Genomic DNA, 13,481 nt, shown 5'->3' on the forward strand with positions numbered 1-13,481 from the left:
ACCAAACAGCATCGAGAGAGATTATCTGGTCATCACATTGCTGTTTGTGGGATCTTGCTGTGCACAGACTAGCTGCTGCATTTCCAATAGCAGGACAGATCTCAAAACGGACAGGCAACACACTAGGTCGGAGTTTCTCAAGTGCTAACTGCCTGCTGGCAAATCGCCAGCATGGGGAACCTAGTGACAGGGTGGTGTCCACCCAGCACACGGAACACCTGGTGATGGCACCCACCCAGCACGGCATTGGGTGTGTACACTCGACAGGCTAATCCGAATTTAAAGCAATGAGACATCATGCTTAAATCTCTCTGGCTTTAGACTAACAGACACACATAATCCAATGATTATTTTACTTACAACATGGCAAGAGTCAAAAATAAAGGTAAGAAACAAGCAAAAGAACAACGAACGTTGGAAACTCGAAACAAATCAGAAATTGCTGGAAATACACAGAGGTCAGTCTGGACCTGAGAAGGCAGACAAGTTAACTTTTGGGATGAAATCCTTCACTCCTGATGAGCCAACCCACTGTCTCTACTCCAAACATTAACCCGTCTGTGCCTCTCACTCACTGACCTCTTGCTTCTACAGGGAAAAGTCCAAAAAAAAGTCAAATTATTTAGTTTGAAAAATGGGGACCACCTTTGTTGCAAATTCAGAAACAGTTGTCTGCAATGTTTGCAATCAGTGCGTACCAGTTCATTCTCAACATCTCTGCAAGATTAACAGATCCAAGGATGGCGAGAATTATGCCCTAGGAAAATCACCAAGGCACAGCCCAGGCCACTGATAACTTGTGGCATTAAACATTTATAATGAGCAGCATCACAACTGGCCCCTTGGGGGATCTGCTGCAGCTCCCTCTCTCTGTCCATCCCCAACCCCCTTCCTGGAGTTCCCAGACCATGCTTACACTTTTCGATCATTGAGCAGCATTCCGTTCATTGTCTCAATTGCCCGGTTTGCAGCCTCCTGTGTTTCAAAGTGTACAAAACCATATCCTTTTGATCCGCTCTCATCACTGACGACCTGCAACAGAGTGTTAAAAGAAATATTCTTTATAAAAACAAGGAAGCATAAGAGTGCGTCCTTTTGGTGGGCTACCCCACCTCTCTACAGAAAAATACAAACCAGATCACCCCCATTTATATTTTGCTGCCTCAATGGCACTCTCTGTGCCAGAATTCTATCACCCTCTAGGTGCAGAAATAAAAACTGGCTAGGCTTCTCTTCCTAATCTTAAACTTACCCATTCCCAAAACCCGTGACACTATCAACCAATCCAACCTCCCCACCCCACCACACCCAATTGTCAGTATCAGAACCCTTTATTAGTGAACAATTTACCTGGATCAACTCGGTCAATTCCATTTTCAGCTGCAGTTACAAGAGTCTTTGGTTATTGACTTTCATAGGGTGAAAGTGTTATTCCTTCCTGACCTGCTACAGTAAGTGACTCCACCTACTTTCCCCACATGAACCAGTTGTTGCCCCCATCCCTAGCCAATCCAAACCCTACAATAGCTCTTGTCCTAAAGTGTTAGCTGCTAAACACATGACCAATTGGAAATCCAAATGCTGCTAATTTCATTTGTTTAGAAAAAAAGCAGTTGGGCCTGCAATCTCAGTACTCTTATTTGCATGGTGTGCGCTTGTGAACTTTAATCTTTTGAGTACTGTTGGCAAACGGAAGGGGAAAAGTAGAAATTGTTTATGGTGACTGACAGTTAACTGCCAAGCTTTCTTTGAAATGTAAACCAGGCAGCTTAACTCTGATTGGTCAAGGCATTGTCCTGAGGAATGAACCAGCGAATGGCTGCCACTTATTTTGTTCAGCTGAAACAGGCGCAATGTTTGTACATGTTCTTTCTGTCTGCAAAGAACAGGGCACGGCTGTATTAAAAATGTAGCTTCCTGCATGCGCAAATGCACCACACTGCAAACCCGACTGACAATCTTAAATAAGTTGTGAGCGTAATTCTTAGCACACTGAGGATTATTTAGCAAATGTTGTCCAATCGCAGAATCACATCTAATGCTGGACACTGTTCTGAGTTTTGCAAGCACGGGCTGGTTGGGTACAGCCCGTACCTTGCACATTGCAAACAGCAGAAGGGGACATGTTGTTTGATATGATCCGCCAGTCTTTGAGACGTACGGCCTATAATACCTAGCATCACACTGGCATCGAAATTCATATATCACATTACTCATTTGTGTGATAGGATGTCTTTTTGGCTTGACGGCAGCATCCTGTTAGCTGTGAACACCATAGGTGTTGCTCCTGCAAAGTAGCAGTGTGAAACAGCTAGCTTCACCCGTTGCTCAAACTTTTGGGATACATTACCCTTCCGGGGTAATTTGAGGTAGACTGGGCACTTTTCAGGGCTGATAAAGTATTTCAAAAGTACTTCATTGGCTTGTAAAGCGCTTTGGGATGTCCTGAGGTCGTGAAAGATGCTACAGAAATACAAATCTTTCTTTCTTTACATATGAAGGTGAAGATGTAATTTCAAGCTCTCTAGCTGGCAGTCCAGTGCTAGGAGGGACAGGATAGGTCATTGCTGCAAATCCACCACCCTGATGGTCTTACCTTACAGGACAGAATGTTTCCAAAAGCAGAAAACGTATCGTACAAAGCCTTGTTGTCAATGGATTCGTCCAGGTTTTTGATGAAGATGTTTCCCACCCCTGACTTGCGCAGGGAAGGGTCACGCTGGGACCACATGATACGCACAGGACGGCCCTTAATCACCTCAAAATTCATAGTGTCGAGTGCACGCTCAGCTATAGACAAAAGGAAGAGAAATTACCGTCCACATGGACGGGGAGAACGTTGCAGTGAGTTAACACAGAGCTATTTAATCTCTTGCCAAACACAGAATCTTACAGCACAGAATGAGATCACTCAGACCATTGTGTCCATACTGACTCTTTACTGGAGCAACCCAAAAATAATCCCAAAGCTCTCCTCCACCACGCACCCAATAGTCCCAGATCTTTTTCAATAGATGCATATTTGAAGTCGAGAAAGGTGCAAAAGTCTCATCACAAACACACCCTGGGCCAAAACATTCCATGCACCAACAATCCCGTGCACAAAATATTTTCGCCTTACCTCTCTCCTCACTCGTATCGATGACCTGAAATTGATGAACCTCCTCCATTGACTCCTTAGCCAGGAAAAAAAAATCTTCCCGTTTACTCTGTCAACACTCTTCACATATTAAAAACCTCAATTAAATCTCCTCTTAGCCATCGTTTCTTCAATAAAGTTGAGGCGTTCAAAATCATAATTGGCAGAAGGGTTGACAATCAGAGGGCACAGATTTAAGGTGATTGACAAAAGAACCAAAGGCAACATGTGAAAACTTTTTTTTTTGAACAAGTGCTTAGGATCTGAGTGCACTCAGAGTGTGATGGAGGCAGATTCAATCGCGACTTTTGGAAGGGAATTGGATAAGCAGAAGGGGAGAGACTTGCAGGGCTACAGGGAAAGGGCAGAGTAGCGGGACTAGCTAAATGGCTCTTGCAGAGAGCCAACATGAGCTCAATGGGCCAAATGGCCTCCTTCAGTGCAGTTATTGATCTGAAGCGTTAACTTTTTTCTCTCCACAGATGCTGCCTGACCTGAGTATTACCAGCATTTTCTGTTTCCGTTTCAGATTTCCAGCATCTGCAGTATTTTGCTTTTGCATATATTTGGGCATGGGGCTGGGGGGGGGGGGCGGCGGGGTTTGGAATATGTTGGAACACAATTTCAGTCCCAAATATTCACGGCTGCAAGAGTCCCACATGAAGAGTGTGTGTAGCCAATTCTCTGTCCTTCCCAGTTATAAATTCCTGTGTCTACCTTTATAATGATATCTGTTTATGTAAACTTGTCACGCTGTAGTTACACCTTCCTGCCTGTGTTGGTGCTGTAGTACCAGGGTTTTGAACCTCCTGGCTCCTCAGCCTGTGCTCCAGAAAATCCATTTTTGGCTTCTCGATTTCCCAAATCACCACCCATTTAAATATTAGATTTTATAAGGAGAGTGCCCATGACTTTAAAATGAAGACTAGTTATGTCTGTGTGCCTCAATCACTGAAGGATACAATTCATCTCCATCCCTTATGTGCAATGCTACAAGAGATAGATTAAGTGTGTCAGCTGTAATGAACACACTCGCCAGAGTCAAAAGAACACGGGTTCAAGTCCTTCTCAGTCTTGAGCACATGATCCAGGCTGACACTTTCTGTGCCAGTACGGAAGGAGTGCTGCACTGTCAGATGTGCTGTCTTTCTGACTGGACATTAAAGCAGAGATCCTGTCTGCCCTCTCAGGATGTAAAAAAAAAAAATCAAGGCACTGTTCGAAGAGTAGGGAAGCTCTCTCTGGTGTCCTGGGCCGAAATTTTATCCCTCAACCAACATCACTTAAAAAGAAACGGATTATCTGGTCATTATCTCATGGCTGTTTGTGGGATCTTGCTGTGCACAAATTGGCTGCCACATTTCCCTCTACTATAATAGCCACCTCACTTTAAAAGTATTTTCTGTAAAGTGCTTTGGGAATATCCTGAAGTTGTGAAAGGTGCTATATAAATGCAAGTCTTTCTTTCACGACATGTATCGTTCAGGGCCAATTCCTGTACCACAGCAGTTTCTACTTTGGACATTAAATGTGTAAAAGTTATTGGAAGATCCTCCCTTCAGAAAACAGGGATAAAACTTTGGAAGTTTCATCACTCCCTTGTAGCAACAACAAAGCACTCCGAGCATGTATAAATGGCAAATTCCTCACATTCCCACTCACCATCAGCTGGTTGCTGGAAGTTGATGTAAGCATAGCCCAGGGAGCGCCTCGTGACTACATCCCGGCACACGCGGATTGACATGATGGGTCCAGCGGGGGAAAACTTCTCATAGAGCATTGCTTCAGTGACATCATGGTGCAGGTCCCCAATGTACAATGAGGCAATCGGGTAGCCAGGACCAGTCGCATTCATTCTTGATGGCGGTTCAGTTCTACAAGACATTTCAAGAGTTATCTTGTGGAAAATAAGCTAATGCCATGATCCGAGTGCTGCAGTCTTCCCAAACACCATTTAGTGCATTACAGGGAATGAAGGGACTGGGCTGTCGGATGCTTCATTTCGTACTGTTGCACTCTCCATCTCAGATTTGGTTTCGAATGGTATCTTGGGCTTCTTTTACTGGGAAGCTGGGGGTGGGGCAGGGAGGCGTTTGGCTAAAGAGAATATGGGATGGGGACGTTCTCTCAGATAGCTGCATATCACAGCAAATTAAAACTAAACGCACCTCCTGGCTACTAACCGGAGACCCCCACACCCCCCCCAAAACCCACATTCCAGTCACAACAGAATCAGCCACGCTGTCCCCATAGTTCAACAGCTACCACTCCCTATTTATGTTCGGTGTGCTGAACCACTGGTTAACAACTGCCTTCCTGCAGCCTAGCAGAAGATTAAAGAAATTGGAGGGTAGAAAATACTCAACTAGAATCACAGCAAGTTTAAAGCACAGAAAGAGGCCACTTGGCCCATCGTGTCTGTGCTGGCCGAAAAACGATCCAGCTATTCTAATCTCACCTTCCAGTATTTGGTCTGTAGTCCTGCAGATTACGGCACTTGAGGTGCATATCCTGACTCCTTTTGAATGAGTTGAGGGTCTCTGCCTCAACTACCCTTTCAGGCAGTGAGTTCCAGACCATCACCACCCTCTGAGCGAAAAAGTTTTCCTCATCTCCCCTCTAATTTTTCTACCAATCACTTTAAATCTATGCCCCCCTCATCACTGACCCCTCTGCTAAGGTGAATAGACACTTTACCTCCACACTATCCAGGGCCCTCACAATGTTGTACATTTCAATCAAATCTCCCCTCAGCCTTCTCTGTTCCAAGGAGAACGACCCCAGCCTATCCAATCTTTCCTCATAGCTGCATTTTCCAGTCCCGGCAACATCCTCGTAAATCTCCTCTGTACCCTCTCTAGTACAATTACATCCTTTCTGTAATGAGGTGACCAGAACTGCACACACTACTCAAGTTGTGGCCTAACCAATGAGTTATACAGTTTCAGTATAACCACCCTGCTCTTGTATTCTATACCTCAGCTCATAAAGGAAAGGATTCCATTTGCCACCTTAATCACCTTATCGACCTGTTCTGTTACCTTCAGGGATCTGTGTACATTCACTCCAAGGTCCCTCACTTCCTTTACACTTCTCACTATCCTCCCATTAATCGTGTATTCCTTTGCCTTGTTTGACCTCCCCAAATGCATCACCTCACACTTCTCCAAGTTGAATCCCATTTGCCACTTTTCTGCCCACCTGATCAGTCCGTCAATATCTTCCTGCAGCCTACACCTGTCCTCCTCGCTATCTACCACACGGCCAATCTTTGTGTCGTCTGCAAACTTCTTGATCATGCCCTGCATTTAGGTCCAAATCGTTAATATACACCACAAAAAGTAGGGGACCCGGTACTGACCCCTGCGGAACACCACTGGAAACAGCCCTCCAGTTGCTAAAACAGCCGTCAACAATTACCCTTTGTTTCCTGCGACTGAGCCAATTTTGTATCCACCTTGCTGCATTTCCCTGGATCCCATGGGATTTTATTTACTTTTTTTTTTTAAAACCAGTCTGCCATGTGGGACCTTGTCAAAAGCCTTGTTAAAATCCACATAGACCACATCAACTGCACTATCCTTATCCATTTTCCTTGTTACTTCTTCAAACAAGATCTTTCCTTAACAAATCCATGCTGACAATCCTTGATTAACCTGTGTCCTTCTAAGTGACAGTTTATCCTGTCTCTCAGAATAGATTCCAATAATTTGCTGACTACTGAGGTTAGACTGACTGGTCTGTAATTATTCGGTCTATCCTTCACTCCCTTTTTAAACAGAGATACGACATTAGCAGTTCTCCAATCCTCCAGCACCACACCTGTATCCAGTGAGGACTGGAAAATGATGGTCAGACCTTCTGCTATTTCCTCTCTTGCTTCTTTTAACAGCCTGGGGTACATTTCATCCGGCCCTGGTGATTTATCAACTTTCAAGGATGCTAATCCCATTAATACTTCCTGTCTCCCTATGTTTATCACATCCAATACTTCACACTCCTCCTCCTTAACTATAATGTCTGCATCGTCCCCCTCTTTTGTGAAGACAGGCGCAAAATATTCATTAAGAACCATACTAACATCTTCCACCCCTACACAGTTTACCTTTTTGGTCTTTTATGGTCCCTACTCTCTCCTTAGTTATCCTCTTACTCTTAATGTATTGATAAACCTCTTTGGGTTCACTTTGATTTTGCTTGCCAATATATTTTCATGCCCTCTCTTTGCTTTCCTAATTCCCTTTTTGTTTTCACCCCTCCACTTTCTATACTTCTCTCGGCTTTTTGTAGCATTGAGTTCTCGGTGTCTGACATAAGCTTTCCTTTTCTGCCTTATCTTATCCTGTAGGCTCCTTGACATCCATGGGGCCGCCTCACCCTTTTTCTTTGTGGGAACAGGTTAATGGCAATAAAACGCACAAGGGGGTGATGACGTTAGCACTGTTAAATCTACACTGTTCCAACTGCCTTAGGAAAAAAACCTGTCATTCAAAACTAAAGGACAAACTCATGCATGTTGAGAATAACACAGCTTCAACTTACTGTGCCCAACAATCATCAGTGTGTGTGTCAGCAATGGCTCAGTAGGTAGCACTTTTGCCTCTGAAATCACCAGGTTCTGGGTTCTGATCACAAAATTCAAGGCTAACATTCCATAACCAGTCTTTCTTTTCTCCCTAAAATAAAAGCAAAACATTGCAGATGCTGGAAATCTGAAATAAAAACAAGAAATGCTGGAAATGCTCAGCAGGTCTGGCAGCATCTGTGGCGAGAGAAGCAGAGATAATGTTTCAGGTCAGTGACCCTTCTTCAGAACTGGCAGAGGCCAGCAATGTAATAGGTTTTAAGCAAGTAAAGCAGGGAAGGGCCAAAAGAGAAGCAAAGAGGTGTTGATAGGATAAGGTCACAGAATAACTGATCAGAAGGTCATGGAGCAAAGGCAAGCTGCATGTTAATGGAAGATTAGCATACTGTTAACATCCAATTTGCCTTTGCTCCATGACCTTCTGGTCGGTTATTCTCTCTGACCTTGTCCTATCTACACCACCTCCTTTGTTATCTCTTGCCCCACCCCCAGCTCACTTGCTTATAACTTTTCACATTTCTAATATTTGTCAGTTCTGAAGAAGGGTCACTGACCTGAAACATTAACTCTACTTCTCTCTCCACCGATGCCGCCAGACCTGCTGAGTATTTCCAGCATTTCTTGTTTTTGTCTCTTTTCTCCATTTCCAACCCCTTCCATTCCCCCCTCCAAACAGCCACCATTCAAAGAAAACACTTAGAAAAAGGGAGTGAATTAGTCAGTAGTTAATACATTATACTTTCACCTCTGCGGAGGTTTGCTCAATCTGGCCCAGGTACAGGGATGAAGGTCTCCAACGTCAGCTCAAACCGAGTGAGCCCAAACTTACCCATAATCACCAAACAAATGCAAAAGGTGGATGAAACAAAGTTTTTAAAATGAGAGTTTAATAGTGCAGCGATGGCTTTAATGTGCAGCTAAACTCGAGTGTTACTGTGAATATTGAGTGCAAAAATGTTCACCTTGCAGCAGATATCATTCACCCGAACAAGCACTCCCCTCCCCTTCCCAAAGGTACTGGACTGAACTCACTCACTAACTAACTAACTTCTACTCGAGTTCCAGCGTAATTCCCGCTGAGCGGAATCCTAATTACAAAGGAGCTCATGAAACACCCTGACAATGAGCTAAACATCCTAATCCAATTCCCCATCTTGTAATCCTATCCAAAGTTGTACAGATCCTCTGAAGCAACCCCGCTGCGGGCCGGTGAAGACGAGAAGCAATTTTAAACCCACCTCCCAGAAGTTTGATGGAGTTTTGAGTACAACTCCCTGCTCTAAAGTTGGGGAAAGAGGAACTCAACTCTAATCCAATGTGGTCTATGCTGAGAAAAGAGGACGAGAACCAGTGGGACCCAGAAACATCTCCACTCCAAACATCACCAAGAATTGTCTCCCAAAAGTTCTCCCAGACTTGGTTTGTAACAAACCCAACTCCAGATTTGGTGTCAATCCTTCCCAAGAACTTTCTCATTGCAACATTCCAAAAGAAAACTTCAGCAGAAATAAAATTTTCACTAACCACGGTTATCAAACGCCGTCTCGTTGCTGCTTCTCTCTAAAGAGACGGCTCTCCCCCTTTTTTATTTTTATATTTTATTTGGCCGACATAAATCCCACCAACTCCTTACATCTCCACCATGAAGACTGCTTCCTGCGGTAAATAGTGCCGGGCGTTGAGGCCCAGCAAGTAGACTAGGGGCGGAGAGTCAACCTGGAGACAGTTAAATAAACTGTTTAAATCAGCAATACGATAGTCCACAGGGATTAAGCTTTAGCTAATTTTATAATTGTAATTTGAGACGAGGTCAAATCAGTTCCTTCCTAATTGAAGCATTTGGAATTATTGTGCACATTTATAAGTACCAAGATATTTGAATATAATTTTATGCTCTCTCACACACAGGTTAAGGAATACTCCCAGTTTCCTGCTATGGTATCTATGTGACTATGCTTCATTTATGAGCCTGTGTGGTGACTCTGGTTGGGCAATTCAACACAGGGAGCTTCACAATCAGGAAACAATGTTGCCCCTCACCTATTTTTTAAACTAAATCACAAAGTTTTTTTGTTTATTTTTCTCCATGACAGAATTTCTGTTCCAGTTATTTGCCTTCACTTACTGTCTGGTGCCATGTAATTGTTCAAAGATCCTAAAAATTAACATACAAGATGTTTAAATGGCTCAATGATTGGCCTCATCAATAGGGATCAACGACCACTAACCTCGACTCTTAGGAACAGATTAACAGGAGGAGGCCATTCAGCCCCTCGAGCCTATTCCGCCATTCAATGAGATCATGCCTGATTTCTATATTAACTGCATCTGCCTGCCTTGGCTGCATATCCTCTTATACACTTCAAGATAATGCTATGGGATCTTTTATATCCATTTGAGAGAGCAAAAATCTATCGCTCTCAGATTTAAAATTATTAACTGAATCCAGCAGCTACTGCTTTCATAAATAAAAACAGAAAATGCTTGAAATACTCAGCAGGTCTGGCAGCATCCGTGGAGAGAGAAACAGAGTTAATGTTTCAGGTTGATGGCCTTTCATCAGAACTTGCTTCTTGTGGGAGAGAGTTCCACACTTCTACCACTCCTTGTGTGAAGAAGGGTTTCCTAGCTTCTTCTGAATGGCCTGGCTTGGATTTTAAGGTTATGTCACATTGTCCTAGACTCCATCGGTGAGAAACTGTTTCTAGTGTCAGCTATGGGCTTTAATGGATTGTCTTTGAGTCAGAAAGTTATTGGTTCTCATTCCACTCCAGAGATCTGAGCACAATAATCTAAGCTGATACTCCAATGCAGTTCTGAGGGAGTACTGCACTGTCAGCTGAGGCCCCATCTGCTCTCTCAAATGGATATAAAAGATCCCATAACATTATCTTGAAGAGCCGTGGGGTTATTCCTGGTGTCCTGACTAATATTTATCCCTCAATCAACATCACTAAAACAGATTATCTAGTCATTATCACATTGCTGTTTGTGGAATCTTGCTGTGTGCAAACTGGTTGTTGTGTTTTCTACATGACAATAGTGACTACACTTCAAAAGTACCTCATTGGCTGTATATGCTTTGGGACAACCTGAGGTTGTGAAAGATGCTTATAAAAATGCAACTTTCTTTCCACTCTCAATTCCTAAAAACCTCAATCAAATCACCACTTAACCCTTTATATGCCAGGGAATACAAGGCTAGTTTATGTAAGCAAAGGCAGAGGTTGATGTCACTGAGGCGCTCCATGCACCAATTCCCCGACTAGGGTTTGAATCACTAGACCACCAGGGGAGCTAATCCTTCGAGAATAGCTTCTGCTATTTTCTTCTCACCCTCATATTTGGAGTGACTTGTTTGCTGATGTCTAGTTTCTCTCCCTCCTCTCCTGAAGGTACTGACTTATCCTAGGGTAGAGTTGTGGCCAGCTCTTGCAGGTGAGACTAGCCAACATTCTCACCTAACACCTTCACAATGCCCTTTCTAATAGAAGTCACTAGATAATGATAAGGAGTAGGTACCATGGCTTTCCCCCTTCCCTAGCACACCTACCCCATTTGAGATCAGCTACCTCATCATAAATTTGGGGTCCTTTGGTTATGTGTCTTCGTTCCACTTTGATCAGTCCATTTATCAATTCAGGGATGGTGTCATACTCCGATATTCATTGGATACATGGATAGGACAGAAATAGAATACTTCAGAGAGATTTAATGACTAACTTCACACCCATTAGATGCCTGAATATGAGCTCATCAATGATTCCTACTAATTGAGGGAAATGATGCTGTCACTGGGCCTGGACTAATATTCCAGATATTGAGAGTGTTCAAATCTCACCATGCCAACTTTAAACAAAATGCAGGGGTGAGTGAATATTGATTTCAGGAAAGGTAACCATGAAGCATTCAGAATGTTGTAAAAACCAAACTAGGAAGAAAACCTACAACAAAAGCAAAATACTGCAGATGCTGCCAATCTGAAGTAAAAATAGAAAGTGCTGGAAATACTCAGCAGGTCAGGCAGCATCTGTGGAGAGAGTTAACAGAAAGGTCATAGACCTGATGCTGCTGCCAGACCTGCTGAGCCTTTCCAGCACTTTCGGTTTTTACTACAAGGAAACCTAGTCTGACCTATATGTGATTCCAGTCCCAAAGCAACATGGCTGACTCTAAAGTGCCTTAGGAAGATACTCAGAGCAACCAGGGATGGGCAAATTCCAAATTCAGCGACATTCACATCCTTAGAATGAACATTTTATTAAGAATTAAAACAAGCAAAAAATAAAGATGTTATTTTTGTTAAGTCCCGCCCTTCCCCAAATGAACGTATTCAGGAGAAGTTGGATTGACTGCAGAAAAATGGGTTGGTTCCCAATTAAATCAGGGCTAGACAGAAGAGCTGAGATCTTGGGTTGGTTTCTGGTATTTACTTTTCTAGAGATGAAAATCTGTTGGCAACTTTGACCATCATGAGGCATGTGCAGGGGACAGAGTGAATTCTGTTTAAAAACAAATAGTATTTGGTTTACATTTTTAGAGGTTTCTGCACAGTCCATACTAAAACCCGGATTGAATCATTAACAGGCGAGTGGCAACACTAGAGAAGGGAGATGGGAAATGGGAAGGATTCTCACTTAACATCTCATAGTTTACACTGCTAAGGGCTTGAATTCTAATTGCCAAAAAATGCCATTAAACTAAAAAAAAATGCAAAAAAATAGCAGATCCTGGCAAATGAATAAGATACAAAGAGCAGCTAAGGGTGAAAAAGCAGATTTTAAGAGCTACAAAAAGGGATTATGAAGACACTTGCGAGGAACATCAAAATCAACACAAAAACGTTTACAATTAAGAAAAAGATGGTCAGAAGTAATGTGGGCCCCTTGAAAACTTATAAGAGTGACACTTTCAATGAAAATAAAAAATGGCAGACATGCTGAATAATTATTTTGCTTCAGTATTTACAGTGGAGGAAGAGGTCACCATGCCAGAAATCCAAGGGAAATTATTATTGAATCAGGGAAAGGACTCAACAAAATTAATGTAAACAGGATAACGGGAATGGAGAAATTAGTAGTGACAAATCCTCAGGACCAGATGGTTTCCATCCCAGGGTTTTAAAAGTAGTTGGGAACATTGCAGGTGCTGTAACCATAATCTTCCAAAGTTCTCTCAATCTGGGATCTCAATCCTTTAGATTGGAAAATTCTCATTCTGCTATGTAAGAAAGTTGAAAATTTTCAGCTGATGAAAAAGAACCAGCATGGATTTGCAAAGGTAGCTCGTGCTTCACAAACTTGGTTGAGTTTTTGGAAGAGGTGACAAAAATAATGGACAGGGAAAATCTATGGATGTTATTTATATGGACTTACAGAAAGTATTTGATAACATTCCTCATAAGAGACTGTTAGTTAAAGTTGAAGCACATGGAATTGAAGGCAAATTATTGACCTGGTTAGAAAATTTGCTGAGCGGCAGGGGAGAGTAGGGATAATGAACTGGTACGCTATTTGGCAGGGTGCAACTAGTGGTGTTCTGCAAGGATCTCTGTGGAGACCACACATTATTCATTATTGGGATAGAAAAAGTCACAAATCCAAATTTGCCGAGGACACAAAGATAGTGTTATTTTAAATAGTGGGGATGGAAGTATAAAATTAAGAGAAATTGATAAAGTGAATGGGCAAAACTGGCAAATGGATTTCAATGTAGGCAATTGAGGCCATCCTCTTAGGGCTTAAAAATTGAACAGAA

The 13,481-nt window shown here is 42.7% G+C and overlaps 1 protein-coding gene across 1 annotated transcript in view; it reads right to left on the reverse strand.

Annotated features, from left to right (window-relative positions):
• Positions 1-4,994, reverse strand: part of LOC137378531 (embryonic polyadenylate-binding protein-like) — a 36,399-nt gene extending 31,405 nt beyond the window's left edge. Inside the window, exons 1-3 of the mRNA XM_068048874.1 lie at positions 4,802-4,994; positions 2,597-2,790; positions 917-1,032 (exon numbers count right to left, since the gene is read on the reverse strand). Of these exons, the coding sequence (XP_067904975.1) occupies positions 917-1,032; positions 2,597-2,790; positions 4,802-4,994 (503 nt within the window). The remainder of the gene's footprint in view (positions 1-916; positions 1,033-2,596; positions 2,791-4,801) is intronic.
• Positions 4,995-13,481: the final 8,487 nt, after the last annotated feature.

Source organism: Heterodontus francisci, chromosome 16 (genome assembly GCF_036365525.1).
Source record: "Heterodontus francisci isolate sHetFra1 chromosome 16, sHetFra1.hap1, whole genome shotgun sequence".
Taxonomy (NCBI): Eukaryota; Metazoa; Chordata; class Chondrichthyes; order Heterodontiformes; family Heterodontidae; genus Heterodontus; species Heterodontus francisci.